Genomic DNA, 27124 nt, shown 5'->3' with positions numbered 1-27124 from the left:
CTATAGAAATGGAAGAAACGAAAGTGGCAAGCACAGGAACCAATGAAAAGGGGCGGGATGTAAGCTCCTTTTAAGATTTATTAAAAACAACAGATTTCACAAGCACATCGCATGAGCTGTGCAGGCGAAACTAAAAAGTGGAATGCGAGCTGCCACTGAAGTCGAGACTTGGGCCAAGAGACTCGGAAGAGCTGGAGACAGAAAAAGGAATAAACCATGGTAAGTACCTAGGAACCGCATGATGGCTGTGTGCATAGTGGAAACAACCGCGTTCTCAATGGAAGTCAAGAGGAAATTCACGGTTGCAGTTTTGAAGAAGGATCCTTCCCAGTGGACCCTAAAGAAACCCAGTGGAAGACAGAGGTTGGCGAGTCACCCCACCCGTGGATACCACAGCAACCAGGATACCTACACCAGGGAAGCCAGGTGAAAAGTGACATCGCAAATTGCAGTAGACTAAAATGGAGGACTTCAGTGAAGATGCCGCTGAACAAGACTGCGCAAGAGTCCAGTGGAATCTAAGGGTGGATTCTTGGAGAAGAACCTGCAAGTAGAGGTGACAGAGTTTGTCACTCGGAGGTGTCCAGGATGCACGGAAGAGCAATGCCCACCGATGTCGGATTGATACAGGAGGGATGCCGGTGACCTTGTCGCTGCAGCTGTGAGGACCAGGTGACGCTGAGGAAGACCAGGAGCCGTGCACGAGCTGTTCTGCGTTAGTAGTCGAGAACCAGGGAGTGTGTCCGGCGGGAGCACAAACAAGCCTTGGCAGCTGCAACAGGCATGGAAAGTGAAGGAGCAACTTTGAGACCAGCAGGGTCCCAGGGAATCAACAACAGCAGGAGAGTCCAAGCAGGCCCCGATCAAGCAGAAGAGCCCACTGAAGAAAGAGAAGACCCTCAAGAGGACCCACAAGCCAAGGGCACAGGAGTCGCAAGAGAACCTCGAGCAGATAACGAAAGATGAAGAAACAAGGTGCAGAGGATGCAGTGAGGGCGCTGATCTTGGGAGGAAGAGATGCTGGAGCTTTGTGTAGCCCGAAGAGCTCTGGAGTGCAGAGGCAACAAGCCTTGACAAAAGCAAGTCGGTGTGGTGCACAGAGGTTTGGTCGCAGCGGTTCAGACGAGGGATACAAGCCTCAAAATTGCAGAGAGGACAGGTCAGGCCTCAAGGGAGTTGCAGAACCACCACCTGTGTTGCTGAGCCTTTTGAAGTCTGTGGGACATCAGGAGCAGCAGACCGGTCAGTTTCGTTGCAGTGCCTGCAGATGAAGGGGAGTGACTCCTTCACACCAAGGGAGATTACTTTGGGTGTCTTTGATGCCCACAGGTCTGTTGAAGATCTTGGGAGAAGCAAAGACACAGAAGAAGACTTGCAGAACAGCGAGATCAGGAGCAGCAGGAGTCTTCCTTGATGCAGTATCCTTTCCAGGCGAAGTTCTAGAGCCAAAACGGTCAAAGATTGATGTTGTTTCAGTCTGGAGTCTTGTACCATGACGAATCAGAGGATCCACCCACAGTTAAGCCCTTAAATACCCTGGGAAGAGGGTTACGATTACCTGGAGGTCCCTCCCAAAGGAGGGGCTGGACAGAGGGGAGGATACTCCCATGTCCTTTGTCCACTTTTGCGCCAGAGCGGAAGCCAAGTGCTCCAAAAACTAGTTCCAGCTGGAGTATGCAAGGAGAGCACCAAATGTGCCCTTCAAAGCAGTCTGGTGGCGTTGGCAAGCGCCCCCACCCCAATACACGAAGTTCTGTCTGGGAGGTGGGCATACCTCCCTGTGACCGGAAACCTATTGTTCTACTATCCCCTGCTAGAGCTCCGCTCTGCAGCAGGAGGGCAGAATAGAGTCTTGGGTCAGCAGCCGCACTAGCTTAGTGGCAGACCCGGGAAGGATATTACCAGAGAACTGGGGGCTTCCCGGAAGAGCCCCCCAGTGCATGGAATCATACCTCCATGCCCAGGTTCGGCACAGCCACGACAGAGTTAGCCATCGCGTAATGATGGATGGTTACTATATGTATCAAAATGGCTGACCACACTTACAAAGCCTGGGGAATCGACTCTGGGGTTTGTAGGCGTGTCCTGCTCATGCAGGGGCACCCACACACTTATAAACCAGACCCTGCCTTCAGGATTTAAATGCCTGCCTTGGGGTGACAGTTTTTACTGTAGTGATCTCAGATATAAGAAAACGTATATCTGTCGTAAGTAGTGCTAGCACCAGCTTACACATGCTGCAATGGCAGGCCTGGAGACAGTTTGAGTGGTCTCTCATGGGTGACAACACATGCTGAAGCCCATGGGAGATCCCTGGTGTACCTATGCCCAGGGTACCTCAGTAACATATACTAGGGACTTATAGGGGTACACCAGTAGCCAATTGTAGAGGTACAGAAGTACTTACCATGTCAAATTAGGGAGGAAGCACTGTGACTGGGGTCCTGATTAGCAGGATCCTAGACAGACTAGTCAAAAGGGTCCTCTGTTGTGCGCATTGCTGTTTACTCGTGGTTCAGTTGATACGCCCTTACGTCCATACGCCAAGACGCTGACACAGACATTGTTGCAGCTAATGGAGACTGGACGTAGAAACGCCGAAGAAACGTGGAATGACCGCGGAATCTACACAGGAGCAGAAGTGTGCTGAATTTGAGCAGCATTGGTGTACGGGGGGGAAATACTCTGAATCAATAAGGCTAAGGGCATCGTGTAAAAGAAAACACTGCAAAGGCAGACACTGGGAGGAAGGAGAGCACGCTTAATCAGCCTCAGTGGAGGAGAATCGTCAGCACAGGAAGGGCAAGGGCACGAGTACTCGGCTGGAAGCATAACAGAGGTAAGTGTGAAAGCTTGTGGATCGTTTGGACTTGGTTAGATTTGTTTTAACTATATGATCTGGACTTGATACGGGGGTCAGTTATAGGTGGGGTAACTGAATTTGGATCCTGTGAGGTTGCCTTATTGCGCAACGGCACTAGTCATGGCCCCCAGGAAGAACAAAAGTACCCTGGAAAAATAGCAGATGCTAAGAGATCTCAGAGGACCAGAGGGCCTCTGGAGAAAGTATGGAGAGCCCAGGGCTAAGAGTTAAGAAAGGAATAAAGAAAAAAAGAAAAGGAATCAAGCTTGCAACGTCGAGTGAAAGAGGGGGCGATTTAGCCTCAAATTTGTTAAGAGATTTTGTGGGGAAACATTTTTAAAAGGTATTTTCACCGGCAAAGTCCCTAGACCTGGAGGATGTAAGGGGTAGAACAGCGGAATGGGAACTCCTTATTAGTTTTTGATGAGCATACAATGGAGTCTGTAATTTTGGCAAATCAATCTCTTCAGTCTTCACTGTGCAAAAAGGACTTAATGTCTCCACGGCTGTCCTCATCTCCGCGGTGGTTGTTCTCACAGGATCTGGAACCAACGATCTAGGATCATCTGGAAACTAACAGTGAGGACTTAAGGACTGAAGGGGAGGATGCTCCGGGCACACTAATAAGGCAGAAAGAAAATAAATGTAAGCCAAGCCCAGCATGGCAACCAGAGTTCGGTGCTAAAAGAAAATGGACGTAATCAAACCTCTGAGTTGAACCTAGAAATTTCTGCAACGCCTGCTTCTTCAATGTTGTAAATAATGTTAATACTACAAAGAACTCTTCAAGGTCTTTTAGAAGTCACGATGCTAAATAATGATATTTTAAAAACACACAAAACGCACCTATCTAAGATTGAGGGGGAGTTATAAGGTATCAGGGGCCAAATGCCATCTATGTTAAGATCAGTTCCAGACCCCCAGTCCCGGTCGAGGTGGAGGTTGCAACTGTAGAACCACCAAAGGCCACTCACGAGGTTTACATCTCGAGATGGCCGATGATGGTAAAAAGAAAGGGTGATTATTCAAGGTAAGGGATACCTAACCTTGTGAAACGAGTAGGAAGGAAGGTACAAAAAGGGGAAAGGCGAGGTAGTGAAAAGAAGTAGGCTTGCTGAAGCTAGTTTAAGAATAGCCATTCAAGAGCCAAAGCCCATTAAGCCCATAAGAGAAATAAGGATGAGGAAGGAGTTAAAAAAGGCTCCAAAGAAACAAGTAAAAAAGGTGCAACCTAATAGAAAGCCAACTTTGCAGGTGAAGCAAGCAAGGTATATACTACCTACCAAGGCTAAATATTCCGGTAACACCTTTCATTATGGAGTGAGGCCAGGACTTTGTAACAATTTCATGGCAGGAACCAGAAGGAATAGCTGTCAGCCACATATGGCACCTACTGTGGTAAGAACGGAGGGCGCAGGGAACAAGTGGCTATATTTTGAATTGGTACAAACAGGAAAGGGAGGGAAAAAAATTAGGAAGAGGTCACAACTTCAACAATCTTTTGCTCAGCGCCAAAACCTGAAAGGTATTGGGACTAAAGACTTGCAGCAAGAGGGTTTTAAACTAAATTATGAAGGGAAGGAGATCCCCAGGGTATTAGTTTATTCAGACCTGGTAAAGATTGCAATAGAGAGGTCGGAGAGAGAGGTACTAAAGGAAAGGATACGGCTAATACCCGAAGAAGTAGTAGAAGAAGAAGGTAATAAGCAGCAAGGAAAAGACTTCTTACGGTGCCATGCAGGCTTAGGGAAGAGACAGGTGAGGTTAATAGAGCAAGAAGCAGGCCCCTCTCAGAGGTATAATGAGGAGTCTGGTGAAGGAGGATACCTAGATGATGTTGAACAGGTAAAGGGGACGCCGCATAGCATAAAGTTTGTTTCGTGGAATATAAATGGTCTTGGAGATCAAACAAAACAAGAAAATATAAAGGAGTTTGCAAAAAGTACTGAGATCATTTGTATTCAATAAACCTGGTTATGCGGTAAGACCCCAATATTTGATGGTTTCCTTCAACTCCATCGCCCATCCAAGAAACAAAAGGTTCGGGTGTCCTGCGGGTGGAATGAGGACACTTTTATCAACCAGAATAGTGAAGAATGTGATCCAACTTACAAATGTAAATGGTTGCTTGCATGCAGGATATGCTTACTGGTTGCTGATAAAAAGTATGATAATTTGATGCTTTTAAATGTGTATATGCAATGGGGGAGCCACGAGGAATATGGTGCAGAAATGGGTCATTTTAAAGATGATATGGATTTAATATATGATAAGCATGGCACGGACAATCTTATTGATGGGGGATTTTAATCACAAATTAAACCCAAAGAAATTAGATCGTTGGTATACAGAAATATTGGAGGCTTATGACATAAATCAAGCAACTTTCCTAGAGTGTGCTTCCACAACTCATGATGTAAATTTGGGAAATTATTTGGGGACTAAAAGCCTCTTCTGTCTAAATGGTAGGACAGTCCTTGACTGCCCAGCGAAGAGAACGTGCAAATTAGGCATACAAAATTTAGAATCTGCCATAGAGAAGGGAGTGACTATAACCCCATTGAGCTACAGCTCTCAGATGTTTATCTGAATCCCTGCGATAAAGTAATTTTATTTATTTGGCGATTTATAAAGCGCCTGGTGACCCGAAGGCATCCCCGCGCTATGAGAGTTTGTATATCCAAATGAGGGAAAAGAGGGGGGTGGCATTACTTAGGGAATAGGAGTGTTTTCAGTTTTTTTCTGAACCCTAAGTAGTTGGGTTCCAGTCTGAGGGTACGTGGGAGAGAATTCCAACCCGTGGAGGCTTTCACGGAGAATCGTCGACCTCCAGTGCGAGTCTTTTTAAATTTGGGGATGTTGGCTAGATGTTCATTCTCGGACCGCAGGGATCTGGGAGCTTTATAGGGCGTAACCAGGTCGCTGAGGATCGAGGGGCCGCTTCCGTTAATCAGTTTGTAGGCCGTGCACATGGCTTTGAATTCCACCCTTTGGCGAACGGGGAGCCAGTGCAGGGCCTTGATGGCAGGTTTCGCTGATGCTCTGGCAGGGAGATTCATGATTAGACGGGCTGCTGCATTCTGAGTACGTTGCAGTTTCACAAGGGTGTACTCGGGGGCCCCCAAGTAGACCATGTTGCTATAGTCCAGGCGAGATAGTATAAGCCCTTGGACTAATAGTTTCCTGGATGCAGGGGGGAGTAGGGGGAGGATCCTGCGTGTGGTCCGCATTAGCCCAAAGCAAGTACCTGCAGTTTTGGCCGCTTGTGTTTTCATTGAGAGCTCGGGTTCCATCCATACTCCTAAGGTCTTAATTTCGCGTTTAGGGGTGGGAATTTCTCCAAACACTTCTGGCCAGACCGTTGAGGGAATGGTCGCCCACTGTTTACCCATGAGCATCACTTCGGTCTTTGACCCGTTAAGTTTTAGGGATGACTCACACATCCAACCGTGGGTTACCCTAGGCGGATCACAACAAGGTTAACAGGAGAATATATAGCAAGGTTGGCAAGGTTGCAACAGAGGCTTGACCTGGGAAGCGTGAGAGGGCTGAGTTTAGATTGGTATGTGGAAAAAATAGAAGTGGTTCAAAGTCTCAGTGTAGAACTTAGAAATGACGTAAAGTACGCAAAGTCAACAAAATGCTCCGGTTAGGCAAGGAAAGTGGTTCTCTAAGGATTGTTTAAAAAGAAGAGGGAGATAATGAGAGAAGCACGTAGACTCAGCGCTAAATAGGAACAGGATAGGGCCAACAAGTTTGTTAAGATGAAGAGAGAATATAAAATGCTAATTTGTAGTGCGAAAAGGGCCTATAAAGAAAGCTGCTGGGGAAAATTGCTGGAGACAATTGAAACAAAGAACATACGTCAGTTCTGGAAGATGATACAATCAGCAGCAGAACTTCCGGTGGCCACGATGAATTGTGCGGTGGAAAAGGCTGCGTGGGAGGAATATCTGCTGGAATTGTATAGCTCGGGCAGGGAAATTGAAGAGGGGGAGCTACAGGAGTGGAGTGGTCTAGTCTAGTAGAAGATCTAAAATCAGACTGCTCAGTCTCAAATGTGAAAAACACGATAAAAAATGTGAAGTTAGCCAGCAGCAGGACCAGATAATCTCCCAGCCCTGATAATAAAGTCACAGCTAAACTGGTGGGCAGAATTCTTCTTGTTTATATTTCTAGTTATTTTAGACACTGGGAAGATCCCCAAAAACTGGAAGGGAGCAATAATTAGGCCGGTGCACAAGACAGGTGAAATACACGCCCCAAAGAATTCCAGGCTAATTAATTTGCTGGTTATTGGGGGAAAGATCTTTGCAAAAATAATATTAGGAAAGCAAAAAGATTGGGTGGAGCAGGGTTCAATGGTTCCGGAAGAACAGGGTGGATTCAAGGAAGGACATTCCACCATAGATCACTGTTTCGCCCTTTATGCACTGGCCCGGAAGTCGATAGAGCAAAAGGGGAAGATGTACTTTTGTTTTGTCGACTTTAGGGCAGCCTTTGACTCAGTGGATCGCAAATGATTATGGGAGTCTTTGATAAAGTATGGTAAACCGGAGGGTATATTAGCTATTTTAAAGGAACTACATAGAGGAAATTGGGCTCAGGTAATTAGGGATACGCAAGGGTCATGGACTCGGAAAATAACCGTAGGCCCCTCTACCCTTTGCCATATTCCTAGCTGACCTACCCGCAGTACTAGAAGTGGAAAGAAGTGCAAGTCCCAGAATGAGTGGTAATAAAGTGTCATGCCTTCTGTATGCAGACGATCTAGTGCTACTTGATCAAACGGAGCTAGGGCTCCAAAGGAGATTAAACGCTTTTAGAGAATACTGTGAGGCAAAATTTTTAGTTGCAAATATGGAAAAAACAAAGATTTTATGTTTTGGGAAAAGACGTAAGAAATTTAGTTGATTTTTAGGACAGAAATTGGAGATTGTAAAGGAATACAGATACTTGGGACTCTGGTTCGATAGTGCTTTAAAGTGGAATATCCACCTAGAAGCCCAAAAAGCAAAAGCCTTTTCATCGATCTGTGGGCTGAAAAAATGCAATAGAAAATATGGAGACATGTCCCATAGACCTATGCTAAAGGCATATGAAGCAATGAGTCCCATTAAGTACTGTATGGTGCAGAAGTTCTTTACCCAAGTGGTAAATGCGGGTGGGACCGAGAAGAAGGGAGGATTTTAAAAATGTTATTGTCACTACCGAGCTCCACAATGATCCAGGGTATTAGAATGGAGATAGGAACAATAGCCTGGAGCATACAGATCCAAATGTCCTTGATAAGATTTTGGAAACGCCAGGATCCAGGTGGAGTGCAGAAGGTCTCACAATGGTGCAGAGAGGTGATTCGATTTAGTAGCCTAAAATGGCCAAAGGAAGCTAGAAATAAACTCCTGACTATAGGCGAGAGTTTAAAGGTGAGGCTATCACAGCATTCAATGGAAGTAGAATTTACTAATGGTACTCTCAGGCTCCAATGTCAGCAACAGTCAAGGAAGTTGGACCTGGAATACCAGAGTATGAAAAAAATCAGTTCAATGTATAAGAAATTCATGGGTAAATGAATCTTGGTATCCGTACTTGGACACTCTGCCCAACCACGGGCTAAGGGGTGAAATCCTAAGAGTAAGAATTGGTATCAACCCTTGGCTGGAGGAAAAAATAAAAGTAGAAATGATACAGCCAGATGGAATCTGTAAATGTGGGTTAGGAACTAGAAATGATATTTTGCACATATTGGTTGACTGCATCTCGGTTTTAGCCTTGCGGAAATTGTTTTTATGTCCAATTATTTTAAAATACGAAATAAGGTCAAGAGCCCAAGCAGTAGCCTTACTCACAGAAACGCCAAATCTTTATATTGCCATTGCTCTGGGAAATTTGAAGAAAGCCATAAAAAGTTTTGTAAGGGAGAAACTGAAAGGGTGTTAGTGAGTTTAATCTTGTTTGTAGTCTTCCTTTTCCCTCTAATAATTTTTTTTATAATTTATAAATTTTAAAGGATTGAACTGATCTGCGATTGTATGTCGATTTCATTATGGATAGGAGGCGGGTGCCCATGGGCGTCCGCAGGGGGGGGGGGGGGGGCAAGGAGGGGCGCTTGCCCCCCCGGAGTGCTCCTCCTTGCCCCCCTTGCGGCCATCCATGCTTTTATGGACGCCTTTTGTCCGTAATTACGGGTCCTGCAGGGAGCAGAGCTGTTCCCTGCCAGAGGCCTCAACTCCGTGATCGGGCGCCTCGCACTCCTCCTCGCAGCCCCTACCGCCCATTGTCATGCTGTCTGTGGCTGATTATCACAAACAGAATGACAATGGCCAGTTTGAGCTGCGCGCCACAAGCACGAGTGGTTAGGTCTGGACACAAAGACCTCCTTTTAACCAGTGCTTAATTTGCAAAAGCAGAAGTGCCGGTGCCGAAAATGTTTCCAAGGAGGCCATAGCCCACTTCTATCTCTGGTGTGCCCCACCTTCAACACTAGCACTGCCTCAGTCTATCTTCTAACCTTGCTGTGAATTTTGTCCCATAGGTCTTTTCTCTAAGAGTCTATCCTCTCACCTCTCTAATCATTTTCTATCGTCTTTGTCACACCTGGTGTGTTACCTACTTCCCTGTATTTCTGATTTGCCCTCTATTCCTTATGCATTCTACCCATGCCCGTTTTCATCTTCCTTTTTATCCATATTCTGCTTTCTCTCCCCTCGATCTTGGCTCTTTACTTTCACTCTTCTAGCAGTGATTAGCTGTATCTCCGTTTTATCCTTTCTCTGCTCTTTTTTTCTCTCTGTCATGTCCTGTCCTCTACATCCTTTCAATCTATCTTCTCCCTTCTATCACTGTCTGCTGCGCACCATGTCTGCCGTCTCTTTCTCTCTGTATCTGATTTGCTCTCCTCCTTTTCTTCTACTCTGCTGTGTTTTATCCCTCTCTTCTCCTTGTTTCTTTCCCCTCTTTGCTCTTGCTCTCTCTCATCTTTACTAGTGCTCTCAGCCCTGTCTCTAGCCTGTACATGTCCCTGCTATTTTGTCATTCCTAAAGAAGGGCAAGGTGACATGTATTTTAATTCTTTATCTAAACCGACACGACACGAGTGCAAAAAAAAGAAATGCACGCCAAAATAAAATGCTTTTTTGCACATATTAATCAGTGCATTGCGGAACAGGCAGCTGCTCCAGCACAGCAGGTTAGGTCACTGCTAGTGCCTCCTGCAATTAGTAGGTCCAGGGGTGACAACGGCATCGGCATCCAATGCTGAGCTTGCTGTGACCCTGTCTGCTACAGCACAAGCATTGTCCCCGACCGTAATGCTGCCAATGCCGGTGTGTATGGCTGTGGCGCCTGCTGGACTCACGCGCTGAACAATTAGCATGCTGGGGGGCAGCGCACAAACAGGTGACTCCATGGCGCACAAAAGTTGTGCTCGGCCACAGCCGTATTGAGCACATTGCGGATAGCAGCAATGTAGGGCTGCCATCTATACCACTCTGGTCACCAAGCAATTTGAAAATGCACACTTAATTTAGTTTATTCTTCCTCGCGACCTCACTCCCAAGTTCCAAATGAGCTCTCGGAGCTTCCTTGCCTGAAATCCGTCATGAGCTAGCCCCCACCTACAATTAGCCAATGGGAGGCTCAGGCAATGGCAGGGTGCAACAGACTCGGGGAATCGAACGCAAGCCATTTTTTGACGATGACTTCTTGAATTCGTGACAGGTGTGATGACATCATCACTAACGTGGTGATACACAATCATGCCTGCCTGAACCGGTGTATGCCTGCCTGTGAACACATACCAGCCAGTCACCATGGCAAGGTATGTTATACTTTATATTTTGGAATGGAATAATTAATATTGAGACGACCACCTGCAGGTTCAGAAATCATAGCCCCGGCCCTGTGAAATAAGTTCCGGTGCTGAGCACCGTAAAGCACCGGCTCAAATTAAGCACTGCTTTTAACACAGTGTAGCTTGAGAGCAAGAGGTCTTCTGAATGAAGTTCTGGGGGGGTCGATGCATTATTCTCCCAAGTCAAAAATTGAGGTTGCGCCATAGCCCAGATCCCACCAAAACGTACACAGACTCGTGTCAATAACATATCTATCTGCCAGTATGCACCCTATCATGTCTGGCAGGACATGCTGACCCTGTGTTTCACTGCCTCCTATCCCCCTGCACCCCACTCCCCACTGCCTCATATCCCCCTGTAACCCACTCCCCGCGCTCAGGGCCGGCTCTAGGGCGGTGCGACCGGTGCCACCGCCCCGGGTGCTGACTTTGTGTAGGGGGCGCTAATATGATTTTAAAAGCACCTGCTTCTTTCCTGGACTCCTAGAAATTTTCAGCCACCAATAAAAATGTCTAAATGACTGCAGTGATTAATGCACTTCTTAGAGAGGGAGAGATCGAAGTTTTGTGTAATGGAAGTTTCTACTCATCCTAAGGTAGCGCAGAGGGTTACTATGCTTGCTGCAAAGAACGTGCAGCTCACAAAGTGCGTATAATGTAATGTAAATAGGTCAGTGGGTCACACTTTTGTCAGAGAGACCATATTGTTGATAACTCTTTATGAGTTAAAATCCTAATGTGGAACAGTGAGCAAGTAACTGTTATGAAAGATGCATGCAAACTGTAGGGTATGGGCTAGAGCGTTATGATTTCCCCCAAGCTTTTCATTATCCTAATGTGGCAAAATGGGTTAATTTGGGTAGAAATCAATTCTTATTAATAAAGGGAACCCCCCATCCATGGTGCTAGGTTTTAAATTCTAGGTTTCTGATTCTCCTGGCCAAGCCCTCTTAAACTATCCTGCCTACCTGTACGGATGACCTGTGACTCCTACACCTTCTTGTCCTCTCTCTTATGTAACATTTCCTATGCACTGTTTACACACTTATGATTGTTTGTCTCTATGTAATCTGTGTAATGTAAAGTGTTCTGACACCTTACACGGATAGGAGCGGCGCTATAAAATGAATTAAATGCACCTGAGACTGAATGGTTACGGAGGCTTGAGGGGCGCTGTGAAAGGATGGTTATGAAGAACCTGTAGTGGAGGTTGTCATTGGGGGTGCCAAAAAGCATTGTCGCACTGGGCGCCACGAGCGCTTATGCCGGCCCTGCCCGCGCTTACTGCCCTGCCCGCGCTTACTGCCTTATATCCCTCTGCACCTATACACCTCGCGCTAACTGCCACAACATATCCCTCTGTACCCCACACCTTGCGCTAACTGCCACAACATATCCCTCTGTACCCCGCACCTTGTGCGCACTGCCACAACATATCCCTCTGTACCTCGCACCTTGTGCACACTGCCACAACATATCCCTCTGTACCCCGCACATCACTCTCACTGCCACATATGCCTCTGTATCCCACTCCTCACACTCACTGCCTGATCGCTCACTTTACCCTGCCATTCATCTTCTACGTGTTCTCTCCCCTTCCACTCGTTCTACCTCTGTTCACCCCCTTACTTCTTTTAGTGCCTTACATCTTTCTCAATATCTCTACTTCTTTTCCTCTTCAGTAACATCTGTGGCACATCTCTGCACTTCCATTATATCAACGCACCCCTCTACCTCATCTGTCTACCTCAGTCTTTATTATTCCCTCTTCCTCAGCTGTCTCTACATGTCTATGACACACCTCTCCCTCTCTCTACCTGGCCCCCTCACGTTCTACGACTGCGTTATTCTCCCCTCTCCAGCTTTGATTTACCTGTCGCTGCTCCTGAATCTTTTTCTTCTACACCTCACTTCTTTGTCCACCCTTCACCCCTCGCTACCCTTCTGTTTGCCTTACTACGGTCTTTACCCGACCCACCTTTCAGTGCCTCTTCCCATTTCGCCTCACTCCCTCACAGCGCTCTCCTAGTATGCATCTGTTTCTCCCCTCACCACCATGCCTGTCTCTACCCCTACTTATCTTTCTAACCAGCCTAACTTTCTACCTTCCTGTTATTCCTGGTAGCGAACCTTTCATTTCACCCCTCCGGTTGTGTTACCTATGCATTCAAATTGAGTAGGTCATTGCTGTGCTCCCAACCAGACATCGAGACCCAGTCCCCTAGCCTCTCAACATGCCCAGATATAACAACAAGCATTGGCATAGCCAATTGGTCTCGCCTTTGGGACCTGCTGCAGAACTAAATACTTATACTGCCGGCATCATACTTACCCAGCGCCAAGACGCCTCGGCAAAAGTGAGCTATATAAGTTCTTCAGTCAGTGAGTCAGTCATAAGGTCCCAAAGGCGAGACCTATTGGCTATGCCAATGCTTGTTTTCCTGAACATTACCCGATCCTGATTGTCTGCCATTTTAGCCCCGCCCCCATTAACATTAGCCACGCCCCTTCATTTGCCAGGTTCGCCCCCCCCCCTGGAAAAATTTCTGCGGACGCCCATGCGGGTGCCGTATCTTTTTATCAATTGTTATTATTGGTAATGTAATTGATAAAGAATTTATACTATTATTAATTATTCTGGGTTCCCACTGTTTAAAGACTATGGTGTAAATAAACAGGTTTTTTTCATTCGTAGTCAAAAAACACGCTGCCACCAGGCAAAGAGTGGGGGTTTGCCATGCTAGAAGAATCCTGCCTTCCTACAGAGAGCACAAGCACTTAAACACTGGTTAGTTGTGGTAAAGTGTGCAAGCCCTAAGGAAAGCAAAAACAAATTCAGTAGAGGTCTGAAGGCAAAAAGTTAGGGGGAATGCCACATCAAGGATATCAGGTCTAACACAACGGTATGCTCGTTGCTGTGTGATCTGTCTGGTTGGAATAAAAGGAAACTCACAGTCACCCTTACTGGTCAAGTGGCAGACTGTGCAACAGGTTTTTAGTTCGTGTTTTAAGCCACGCCTTCATTACATATTCCAATCCTCTTGGAAAGGATTTCTACTTCCGTTTCTTTAGCTACGTCCTTCTTTGAAACTCCCTAAGCAATTGAAGCAGATAATGTCATGCTGCAAAAACAGTTTAAACAACATTTGAATGTAATTATCTCTTGATGCAAGTCTAGACTAACTCGAAAGTAAAACATTACGATGAAGAGTATCTTTACCTTGATACCAGTCGAAAAGGTTGTTACCGGCACATAAGTGACTCAGCGTTCCGTTTGTTGAAATCTAAAGAAGGAGCAACTACACTGCCCCCAGGTTTTCGAGGACTGTATAAAGTTATCCAGTCCTCGTATTCTTAAACTCGTTTCTTCTATACCTCTACGGTTTTCGGTAGAAGCCTAGAAATACAAGCACCCCCTGTACACCCTACAGTTAAAAAAGACGGTTATTTTTAAAGTCAGTTAAACTGGGAAAAAATAAGCTTAAAAACGTCAAATACAGTGGTTCAGATAAAAGACATTGGAATTTTAACAACCAAAATAACTCTAGAGAATACAGATTGAATAAGGGAACACGGAACGGGAGAATACATAGGTTTACCTGGCAAAATGGCAAGGCACCCTGGTATGCACGGCACAAACCCATACATGTTCGCGAGCGCGAAAAAGCAGCCACTCAGGACCGTTCAGTTTAGCTAAACAAATGTTATAAATCAGAGTCGCTGAGAGCTTAAACATAGCAGTCACTCTATATTATTGTAGCATCTCAACGCCCAGCACAATGAAAGGGAACCGCGGTGGTCTGCAAATCATGAGTTTCAGCAACCCGACCTTTCACCTGGAAGTGATTTGCATTTACTCGCAGAGCTCCTCTAAAAGTGCCACAGGCTTACGATACAACTTCGCGGGTAAAACAACGGAGATCTCATTCAAAACTTCGGCTGTATTCAGTCGCTCGCCAAAACATCACAAGGCATTGTGGGTACTGTAGTTCTAGAGCTAAATGGCGGATTACTGGGAAGAGATCATATATGGCAACAATACCATCACGGAAGTAACAGATATGAAAAATGGTTTCTTCCTCTTCTATGAATATATATATCTTTTTTTTTTAAAGTAAAAACGCCTACTGATGCTCAACAAGCAGCAATTGTAGGGGGCAGCCCACAGTGGCACCAAGTGGTCAAACTTGGAAAGTCTGAAATATATTGTGTGAGCTGTAACTGCAAACAAGCATTGGCATAGCCAATAGGTCTCGCTTTTGGGACCTTATAAGTAGTTATAAGGTCTCAAAAGCGAGACCTATTGACTATGCCAATGCTTGTTTTTAAGCTGTTTGTGGGCCTGTTTTATGGTCTGCTGGGCCATGCTTTTACTGTTGATTTCCCTGATATTAAAACAAACATTCCATCCAGAAAGCACAAATCATTGCAGTCTTCGATAGGTTGCAAAACAATGATACAGTGTGTCTTTACAAGTTCAAAACTGACCTCATTTGCAAACATGTACCACTTTTTTAAGCTATCTAATTCACTAATGGGAGCCATTTTCATTTTAGTGCAGGGACCTATTTTCTGTTCTAGTCCGACCTTGGCTGCGTGTGCCAAAGGTGAAAGGCACAAGTGATCTCCTATCTCTCCCCACTACTAACATTCCCATCCAAGAATATAACACGTTTCCTTTGTTTTATCTCATGAAGCAGAACATTTTAAATATGCAACATTTCTGCATTTGTGAAACTCATAAGTACATTTTAAACTAGTTGTAATATGGTTACCCTCACAGCACCCGTTTCTTACTTTTCCTTTCATAAATGTATATCCAGCTAGTGCAGGCAGGAGACTGAGGAATCCCCACCCATGATATACAAAATGTTGCATTGCTGTCTTTTCTTCTAAAAAGGAGTGCAATTGTATATCTGAATGTCAGAATTTCAGAGTACAAATACAGGGACGTGCAAAAATATTGTACCCCAAATATCGATAACCAGAAAATCATGAAGGCAATGTTATATTATGATGTACAGATTTACTGTTCTTAACTCCACATCTATTGACCTTGAGGTCACATAAAACATCAATGTACATATGTGTGTAGAATTAAGTGTAGCAAACCTATACTTACCTGTCTATATTTACCGTGACAGTAATCAGGTCAAGGCTGGACTTGCCATACTGAGTATCAAGCGTTTTCCCAGGAGGCTGGAAGGGTGGGGTCCAGTTCTGTTGGTGTGGGCCCGGTTAGCAGCAGTGCAGTAGTTTTAAAAGTACTGCAAAGTTATATTCAGCAGTTTTTGAGCAACAATAAAAGTGGCAACTTAACCCTGGTGATTAGTGTACCTGCTGGAGAGAGATGGGCATTTTGTCTAGTGGCAGTTTTGACTCATCTAAGGTAGCGCAGAGGGTAAATATGCCCGCTGTAAACAACGTGTTCCATGCATAGTAAAGAACAATATTTTATGTGCATAGCTCAGTGGGTTACTGCTTTCGTCATAGAGATTCTTTTGTTACTGTGCAGTTCATAAGTTTAAATTGTAACCTAGCACAGTGAGTTATGAACTGCCATCAAAGAGCTGTATGGTACAGGTTAGACAGTTATGTTTTTTCCAGTCTTTCATTATCCTTATATTTCTAATCAAGCTTTCTTTGGGTAGAAATACATTATTAGTATTATGGTCAACCCGAACCACTGTGCTATGCAGCCGTGGCTGGTGCAGGTAAGAGTGGTGGGCCAGGGTGAGGGGGGAGTCGACAGACAACAAGGAGGGAAAATAAAAAAAAATTAAAAAAAGAAATCTTCTTACCTTGTGCTCACCGTATCGCCGACTCGGCGATGTGGCGAGCGCAAAGTAAGTGTTTTTCTTTCTATTTTACTTTATTCTCCCTCGTCGTCTGTGGACTCCACCCCCACGCCGCACTGCTCTTACCTGCTTCGGCCGCAGCTAGTGTTATGTACTGAATCTTGAATTTGTGCTTCTCCAGTATGGCATTGGAATCCAACACCTTGTAGTCCCCTTTGTGTTATGTAACATTTTCCATACAATGATTTACACACGTATGATTAATTGTCTCTCTATGCGTGTGTGATGTAAAGTGCTCCCACACCCTACACTGGTGTGAGAGGTGCAATACAAAACCAATAAAATACATGTGAAGGAGGGGCTATGGAGAGATGAGAGGCACTGTTAGAGGGTGATAGTAAGGGAAATCATTGAAGAGCCCCGAGAAAGATTGTCATATCCCAGTGCACGGTAAGGTCAGGGGTAGCTCCTCCATAATGGCAGAGGAAGGAACGTCGCCGCACTGCCCAAAGCCGGAAGATGATAAATAAAATGATAATAACATTAGCATTTTATTTATTGCTGTCTGACATCGGAATGAGTATTGGGTGGTTCTGGGCCAGGCCATAGCATAGAGTAGGAGTGGGGGGCACTTATAAGTGCGCATGTCAGTTTGGCTGTCCGTCCTAGGCCAGCAAAACTAACATGAGCACCTATGTTTCTCCATCCCAGCTGTGTTGCACAGCCCGGTTGGAGAAAAGCCAAAGGCTTCAATGCAGTGTCTGAGCGGCAAACGAGGCCGCTCAGACCAATCATGGCGCTGCCATCATGCTTGAGAGCAGAATCTGGATTGAGTGGGGAGTCTGTGCCTTGAGGGCCCATCACTTCCCAGCCCGATGAGAGGCACAGCAAGGCAGCGTCAGCGGGAACAGAGCGGCAGGTAAGTATTTTTTATTATCATTTCTTCCCCCAACCAACCCAAATGCCTGTTCGGCCACTCTACCTCTTTTAATAGGTGGTGGCTGTAACTGAGTAAGGTTATCAATTACTATGCTTTAAAAGCTAATACAATTCATTATATAAGGACAAATGTGTTATAAAATGCATCATTTTTTCCAATTGTTTTTGGAGGGGGGATCCACTAAATGTCTCGAAGAGACAGCATGCGCGGTCTCAAGCAAGACCTAAAAACGAATAGTTCTTTAGCTGTGATTCCATATAACCAGCGTGGACATTTCTGTGTTGAAGCTGTGTACATGATATGGTTCTCAGCTCACTAACATATCCCAGGAGGGTCATGCATGTACTACAAAGGTGTGCAAGATTCATATCGCAGACGTCAAACGGTGTGTGTTTGTGGACGAGGTGGTGGGGAGAGAGGTGCTATATCTACTTAAAAGTGAATATCTCTGGTTCTGCGGGTTGGGATTTTTATCGTTCTGGTATTATTTTATTACTCAAAATGTACTCTATTTTTCTTAATTGGTTTGTGTTGTGTTCTCACTTCATTACTATCACTATGCCTGACTGCTTTGTGCCAAGCTACCAGAAGACGGTTAAGCACAGTTTAATTTAGTGATTTGTGTGGTTTACCCGGACAAGAGTTGTGGCTCCTGCCTGAGTGGGTTTCCACCAATGTTCCCTCTAATCTAATTTTGCTCCTCCATGTGCAGCAGTGAATGGTCTCTGTGCACCACAGTCAAAGCTTTGTGCACCAAAGACATGCGTCAAGTCCCTTTGAAAGCGAGCGCAATGCATAAACAATCAAATGCTAAAATTAGATTTGAGTCACATTGCCCTCTCAGTGTCCATAAAAAGACAAAAATCTTTACATTCACTTGATAGCCGCTCAGTCACCTCTAAAGGTCTCTACACTCGAATAGTGGAATATTTAGGGTCCAGGAATGTAAATACCATCGTAGAAAGGTTCTAACCATATTACATCCCTAATTTCAGTAAATCCAACAGTGGCGTAAATTTTGGCAGTTCAGAAATCAAACCTTGGGTACACCCTCCTGACATAAATAAGCTGCTTCTAGGTAGTTGTTGAGTTTGTGGAGCTATGATGTCAACTCTAGCTTATGGTTGCTGTGTCCACCTACAGCGATAAGATCTGTACCTTTTTGAGATGTGAACGAAAAGATGGCTGAATGCTCTTTAAATTAGGCCTTTGTTTTGGGGCCAGCTGGCATCTAAATCAGAAACCCCCCCTCGCCGCTTGACTATGTGCAGGAACTGCTTAGTGTCACAAGGAATCACATATCCATACATGTTAAGAGTGAATGGTCTGGAGAAACAAAATGTGATGTTATAAAATGTAATACAGTGATTGTGATTATCTGTACTAAGAAGACTTTATTACTTCCCAGATTGAGAAAACAACAATAGGCATCTAAACCCATGACTTTAAGTTTGCATGCAGCTCCTTGATGCTGTAAATTGATTACTGTGCTATATTAGAAAGGCTTGCAACTTATGTACTGGATGTAACAAAATGATTTCAGAGTGAAAAGGTACAGTAACCCTCTATGCTACTTTACGAGTCAAAACGGACACTGGACAAAACACAGAACTGTGTTAACCACTAGATATCTATTACCACTACTACAATCCGTTCCAAATTGCTGGGCACACAATGATCTCTCCAGCATGTGTCTTAATCCTGTAAGATATTTTAAAATGCAGCTTCTTTGTGACCAATTGATTAAGCTAGAACAGGTTAACTGTCATATGTGTCCTTGTTGCCAATTCCTTTGGAGGATGTATTTTTTAAATATATGTATAAGTCAACTGTCAGACTTTGTTTTTCAAGCTCTGACTCATGACTCCACCCCTTTTCTCTGCTACATCTTGACCCCTAATTTATGGATTTCCATAGTATTTTTTTTCTTCAATTCCAGCACTGGATTCTATGCAATTATTTAATTTCACTGCACCTGCTTTTTGTGCATTATCAAATATAAAAGCACCTTCAAATACCGGAGTTCAGTATGTGAGCGACACAAAATCCTCGTTTATATAATACATTATAATTTTGCCCCAGGTTTAATAAGAATCTAGGCTACATACCACGTGCACCAAACAGCTGACTTGCTGCTTGATCTGTTATCAGAATGAGATGCCTGATTATGTCCAAGCTCATTTTGAAAAACTGTCACCTTTATTAAATGTCGCTCAGTGATGTAACCTTATGCAGTAAGGTTAAACTTAAAAAATACACCACCTTGAATTTTGAAAAGGCGTTATCATTTCTACATGGTGTTTATTGCATAATTTACATTCACCTCCAGCATTTTCTAGCCAACCAAGTGAGACTATAATCTTGTCTTGACTCTACTTCTTAATTTATGGCTCCTGCACCTCTATTCGTGACACAAACGGCAAAGTGGCCTTTAATTCTTTCAGAAGACCTCCTTCCTCTCCCACCCCCTGCATGTTCGTCAATCACACAGCTTGCTCCCATCGCAGTGCGGGACATTGCTGGCCCCCTATCCAGCTGGTTTCCTTTATCTTTCTTGATCTGCCATCCAGCAACCGGCATACTGCATTTCACACATGCGTCTTCTTAAAAGATGTGCATTGAAAGTTTGAGATACCAAATGCTCTTTAATATGTCTGGATTTGCCTGCGTGCTCTAGGAAAGATTCTGGGTGCTTCGTGAAAGCAGGATGCGCACGCATGCAGGAGCGCACCCTTGAGGGAACAGGGGTTTCCACCCCCTCTCAACCAATAACCCAATTTCTTACACAAACCAATTTAGAAATATAGAGTACATTTTAATAAATAAAATATTACAAAAACGTCAAAAACCCAACCAGTAGAACCAGAGATATTACATTTCAAAGTTTTAAGTAAATATTCGGCCTAAAAGTACCACGTGCCACTCCTGGTCATCTTGTCGTACAATACTGGGGGAAAGTCACAAGTTCAGGCTAACAGTGATGGAGCATAGGTCGGACAGAGTGTTAGCCTGAACTTGTGACTTTCCCCCAGTATTGTACGACAGCTGAAAGAGTTACTTTCTCAAAGTCCAATGCAAAGAGTTCTGTCCATGGTCGAGGAGGCCAGGAGAAGCAGGAAGAGCGTCATGAATGGTCGTCACTGTAGTAAGAAGAGCAGGCCAGGCATCGCAGGCTGTTATAGCTGTGGCAGAAAGTCGGTCGGGTGTCGCGGACGTTCGTTGCTGCAGCTTTACGTTGCCAGTCACCACGGGTATCGTCGTACCGAAGTGTCCCCAATACCGTACTCAATGTTGCATACCCCAACCTGTCCCCCTTCTCCCGCCTATTACTTTCCTCACTACCCATTTGCCTGCTTGCCCAATTGCTTCTTCCCTGCCAACTCTATCTTTCTCTCTCACTCGTTGCTTCTCCTCTCCCCATGCATGACCTGCATGCTGCTTACACTCCCACCCCGTTGCTTCCTCCTGCAACCTGTTTTTTGTTACAAAAAAAATACTTTCACAGGTTTGCCTTTTTTTTTTTAGTTACAGATCCAACTCGGATCAGTAACAGGCGCCTGGCTTTTAAAAAAATCTTTAGCTACGCTGCCCAGGATCGCGAATGCTGTCCAGCATGGCCAAAAAGCATTGGCAAATCAAAAAGTGAGATCTACTGGTGCACATAAGTCACGGTTTGTAGGAGGTCTTCTAATGGGAGATTATTGCTTTCGACACACGTGCATTTTCTTATTGTTTTGAGAAAATTTACAATTATAGAGATTTATACATTGTTAAAAATGTGAAGGTATTTAAAATTACAGATGGCTTTTTTTTTTTTCCCCCTCCATTGCAGCGCCCCCTGACGAAGGGCAAGAGGCCCGAGATGCTTTGGGTGAGTATGAATACATGCATGGTGACCTAAGATGACAAAGTGGACTGAAACGAGTCTTTGTAAAAGGCCTGGATTGGCATTTCATCTGCACTTTCAGTTTGGAACCACTTGGTCTCCTGCGCAAAATTCAAGATTAATGTTGAATATAGACGGATTGGAAAAAGTCACAGACCAAATTGGATTACTATGGTTTAGTTCAATTACGTTATGCAACGTGATGATGTACATTAATGTGGCTGTGCTGCTTGAGGCTGAGCGAAACGGCGCAACAGTTTGTGTTTGGATCTACTGGGTTTGCTGATGTTTGTTTATATGAGAGAGCAGACTAATACGTTAAGTGTTTTCGCTGGGGAGGGTTTTGGAAAACAGAATGGATGGCGCTCATGAAGGTAAACGGACAGATGAAATGAGAAGAAAAAAAGAACAGATGCTTCACGGTGCAAACAGGTCCAAAACCCCTGTGTAAGGTGTGGGCGAGAGCCCATGCCAGAACAATTATAAACAAATCCTGTGCACACGTAACAACTAGGTAATATAAATCACAGAAAGAACAACAAAGTTCAACAAAATAATGAAGAAAGTGTTGTTTTAATTCAAGATGAGTTCATCAAGACAAAAGGCGCCAGCCGACACGGGTTTCGTCAACAGAAATAAACTGCGACTCTTCAGGGCTGGGAAACAATATAATAAGTCAACAATAAGGCAAGGATAGAGGGGTGACAAGACATTCGAAAAATTAAGGTGACAATAATTTAACGCAAATAAATGAAAAAGGGCAGATCACACATGTCACTAAAATGGAAGAGGAGCAAAAGGGAAACACAAGGGAAGAAAGCAAAAGGAATGTTGAAAAGGTGGGGTAAGGGTTCACAGAAAAAGAAAAAAGAAAAATAAGGAGTAGCTAATAAGTAATATGCACGGGGCGAAGGAAAGGCGTAAACTGTCAATACAAGCCTAAAACGTGTGGTAGAACTTACAATAAAGGCATTGAAATGGACAATGTGTATACAAGAACATTGAAATAATTGCAAAAGTACAAAATGAAACCATTATATACAAAACGCAAAACAGAGATAAGGAAAAACAATTGGGTTTATCAAAAAACTCAAAACCCGCGTCAAAAAACATATTGTTATGAAGTAAACGAACCCAAGCGTGTTTAACATAGACTCAGGTCAAAAATGCAACAACTCTGAAACAAATGGGCAAAGGAAAAAAATGTGAGAGTGAAGAGCACTGTGTAAATAGAAACACAAACGACGAGCGTGATGTAAGGAGGAAAAAAATTAGACCTTGTCTAAAGTCACATCCATTATATGAGAGGTCTCCAATTTCAACATGCACCTTAGTCAGATGGAGAACACCAACACTTAACAACCAATTGCGCAAACCACAGCATGGGTGCGGGTACACTGACATATGCATGCCAAAATTACAGAATTGGAGGACAGAAACAGACGAGACACTGTCCACTTCTCAGGTATCCCAGAGATCACAGGTGATATTATTGCCTTTATGCAAAATGTATACCAGAAATCCCAAAATTGGACTTCGTCCTCACCATTCAAACTACATTGCCCCCACAGAACCAGATCCTAGGTACAGCATGGCACATACTCTGAGACAAGTTAAAGCCTGTTTGCTACGCGGTAGGAGGCTGGCTTAGTATATGGTGTACACTTATTTAAATGAAGCACATTGCACTAATCCAGACAAGACTTATGGTGATTTTAGTGGTTTTAGACAACCATAGAAAGCTCTTTAAGATGTAGCAGTCGAGAGCAGCCTTCAGGCTTAGTCCAGGAGTGTTAAGCAGCTTGTTTTACCAGAAGTAAGCATATAGTGTAGGTTAAACGAAAAAGAACCACACAGTGTGGTTATCAAAATAGGTATGCTTATTATGCACACTCACTAACACATTGGCATATCACCTACCCGGAGATATCAACACTATATTTCAAATGTAAACAAGTAAGTAAGTACAAAATACAGTGGTCTCCAGGGGGAACCAAACCATATACTAAAGTGGAATACAAACTGCGACCTTAGTCGGGATTTGGACCAGAAGACTCAGAACAGCAGCGGACACACGGAACCACCTGAGGTAAGTACCCAGGAACCCCACGGAGGCTTGTGTAGAGTGGAAACAAAGCTGCATACTCAATGCAAGTCAATGGGAAAGTCACGGTTGCAGTTCTCAAGAACGACCCTACCCAGTGGACCCGAAGAACCCCAGAGGAAGACAAAGTTGGAGAGCCACCCCACCCGTGGATACCCCAGGAACCAGGATACATACACCAGGAAAGCCAGATGCAGAAACTGCCGTAGACCACAATAGAGGACTTAAGAAAAGATGGAAGGTGGAAGAGTCCAGTAGAATCCAAGGATAGATTCTGGAAGCAAAGAACCTGCAGAGTCTATGCCACTCGGATATGACCAAGAGGCACTGACGACCGATGACGGAAGGTGCATGAGTGATGACGGTGACCTTGTCGCTGCAGCTGGTCCAGGCGACGCTGTGGAAGACCAGGAGCCATTCATGAGCTGTCGGGAGTCAAGAACCAAGGGGTGAATGTCCAGCGTGAGCACCAACAAGCCTTGGCAGCAGCAACAGATGTGGTAAGCGAACAAAATTGAGACCAGCAAGGGCAAGGAGAGTCAGAGCAGGCCCGACTAAGCAGAGGGGCCAGCTTAAGCCAAAGAAGACCCGCAAGAGGACCCACAGGCCGACGGCACAGGCTCGCAAGAGGACCTCTAGCTGCTCACCAAAGATGCAGGCCCACGGTGCAGAGGATGCTGTGAGGACAAAGATTTTGGCAGGAAGAGACACTGGAGCTTCTTGTAGTCTGAAGATCTCTAGAGGACAGAGCCAACAAGCCTTGGCAACGGCAAGTCAACACAGTGTGCAAGTGTTCTGTTCAAGCAGTTCCGACGAGGGATACTGGCCTCAAACTTGCTGAAAGGGCAGGTCAGGCCTCGAGGGAGTTGCAGGACCAACAGTGTTGCTGAGCTTTTCGGAGTCCGGTCAGCTTTGTTGCAGTGACTGAAGATGCAGGGGAGTGACTCCTTCATTCAAAAGGTAGATTCCTTCGGGTGTCTTTGATGCCCACAGGCCTGGAGAGGAACCCATACAACGAAGAAGACTTGCAGAACAGCGAGACCAGGAATCCTCCTTGGTGCAGTCTTGGTTCCAGGCAAAGTCCAGCAAAGTCCAAGGTGCCCAGATGGTTGAAGTGGTTTAGAGTATGAATCTTGTACCTCGATTAATCTGAAGAGCCACCCACAGGTAAGCCCTTAAGTACCCTGGGTGAAAGGTTTGGGACGATTCAAGGATCCCTCCCAGAGGAAGGACAGGACAGAGGGGAGGATACTCCCATGTCCTTCTTTCAGTGTAACACTAGATCGGGAGCCAAGGGCTCCCTGAACTGGCTTAAACTGTGATATGAAAAGAGGACACCAAATGTTCAAAGCAGGGCAGTTGTGCTGGCAAGCACCCCACCACAGCCCAATACACTAAGTCCTGTCTGGGAGGTGGTCACACCTCCCTGTGGCAGGAAACCTATTGTACTGCCTTCCCCTGCTTGACCTCAGCTCAGCAGCAGGAGGAGGGCAGAAACATGTATGTGGTCAGCAGCAGCACTTGCTTGCTGTTAGACCCTAAAAGGCTTGTACTGGAAATACAGGGGGGGGGGGGTACCCTAGGGGAGCCCCGCAGTACATAGGATGCTACATCCGACCCTGGAATCGGTGTTGGGGTAGGATTCCAACATGTTTGATACCAATCAAGAACAGTTTTGGTGCAGCCAATATATAGTTAGACAGCTCGTAAAGAACGCGTTACTTACCTGTAACTGCGGTTATCCAGTATTGGTATCTTTCATAGATTCACATGCCTGAATCATTCCCCGTCGTCGGGATGGGAGTCACCGGTAAATAACAAAGCAATGTCTTAGTAGACATATATAGTAACAGGCCCCAAAAGGCCTTAGCTTAGTAAGCTATCCACGTCCTTATGTAAAAAGGACCAAAGTTTGGCCAGTAGCCAATCAGCTAGCACCACCCTCTAGAACCTTCCTGGAAGGAGCTCTAGTCCCTCAGATTTTCGTAAGCACAGTGCTAAGTAGTTGTATAACTGAGAGATCCAAGAGAGCCCTTCCAGGGGAGATGGGTGGGTTACATGTGAATCTACGAAAGATACCAATACTGGATAATCGCAGTTACAGGTAAGTAACGCGTTCCTTATCCAGTATTAGGGTATCTTTCATAGATTCACATGCCTGAATCAGAGTAGTAAGCAATAATAAGCACATTTCGAAAGGTACAGTAAATATACAGTCACTAGATAATAACATATCCATGTGAAAGATAAAAGCACTAGAAAACAATGACTCAGCCAATGTATACATTACAGTGCGAAATGTGCGTAAAGAGGCAAGGATGGTGGGATGAAAGAAAGGGCTCACCTCTACTGAAATAGATGACGGAGTACCGCTTGACCCACTGCAGCATCCTTCATGATCTCCGTGTCCAGGCAGTAATGCTTGGTGAATGTATGCGGCGTCTTCCATGTGGCCACTCTATAAATGTCCACAATGGGCACCCCTGCAAACAGTGCCATGAAAGTAGACATTGCCCTTGTGGAATGGGCACGAACTGTTGATCGCAGTGGACGTCCTGCCTGCTGGTGACAGAAGGTGATGGCTGAAGAAATCCAGCGGGAGATACTCTGTTTGGTGAGCGGTAGCCCTTTTCTAGGCCTACTGTACGCTACGAAGAGTTGATTAGACTTACGAAATGCGTTCGTTCTATCAATGTAAAACTTTAGGCAGCGCTTAATGTCAAATGAATGGAGAGTTTTCTCCGCCACTGTTTGTGGATTCGGGAAGAATGAACGTAGCACGATAGGTTCGTTAAGATGGAACTTTAGGAATAAACTTCGGATTTGTGCGAAGAATGACCCTATCCTGTTTGAACTGAAGGAACGGGTCTTGGATTGAGAACGCCTGGAGTTCCCCCACTCGCCTTGCCGAGGTAAGGGCCAGCAGGAGCGCAATCTTCCAGGATACATATTTAAGGTCTGCACTGTGTATTGGCTCAAACGGGTGTTTCATTAGTTGAGCCAGAACCGTGTTGAGATGCCAAGCCGGTGGTACAGGCTTTACTGGAGGAAATGTTCTAAACAGTCCTTTAAGGAATTGCTTAATAAGTCTATTAAACCACAAAGATGGACCTGTAGAGGATCTCTTGAAGCGTGATATTGCTGCTAGGTGGACTTTAATGGAGGCATGAGCAAGACCAGATTTTGCCAGGTGCCGGAGGTACGGCAAGATTTGTTCCGGGGTTGAAGAAAGAGGGTGTAACCGGTTTGTTTTGCACCAGATACAGAATCTCTTCCATTTTAATGAATACGTTTTGTTGGTACTATCTGCTCGAGCTAGAATTTGTCTGCAATCCGGAGGAATGTCTAAGCCCTGAAACTCTCTGAACTCAGGAGCCATGCTGATAACGAGAGATGCCGGATCCGGATGCTGAACTTGCTGATTGTTGAGCGTTAGAAGAGATGGAAACGGCTTCAATTTGATTGGAGGTTCCAGGGAAAGGAGGTGAAGTTCCGTGAACCAGTGTTGGCGTGGCCAAGCTGGAGCTATCAATATGAGAGTGCAGGGCTCCGCTTTCATCTTCCGTAGCACCCTGGGAATCAGGGGAAACGGCGGAAAGGCGTACGCAAAGACGTTGCACCATGCGATCGAAAAGGCATTCCGCAGAGACCCTTGTTGGGGATGCCAGCTTGCAATGTGTT

At 45.0% G+C, this 27124-nt stretch overlaps 1 protein-coding gene across 2 annotated transcripts in view; it reads right to left on the bottom strand.

Moving 5' to 3' along the window:
- TOP1MT (DNA topoisomerase I mitochondrial) overlaps positions 1-27124 on the bottom strand; it is a 977649-nt gene that overhangs the window by 774439 nt on the left and 176086 nt on the right. The window contains exon 1 of one of the 2 annotated variants that reach the window (XM_085604774.1): positions 14315-14536. The exons of the other annotated variant lie outside the window; for it this stretch is intronic. Coding sequence (XP_085460900.1) covers positions 14315-14451 — 137 coding nt within the window. The 5' untranslated portion in view covers positions 14452-14536. Of the gene's footprint in view, positions 1-14314; positions 14537-27124 lie in introns of those variants that run through there. 2 annotated transcript variants of the gene reach the window in all.

The sequence above is a fragment of the Triturus cristatus genome, chromosome 5_1 (genome assembly GCF_964204655.1).
Source record: "Triturus cristatus chromosome 5_1, aTriCri1.1, whole genome shotgun sequence".
Taxonomy (NCBI): Eukaryota; Metazoa; Chordata; class Amphibia; order Caudata; family Salamandridae; genus Triturus; species Triturus cristatus.
The sequence above is the reverse complement of the archived record's forward strand: the minus strand, read 5'-3'. Positions and strand labels throughout refer to the sequence as shown.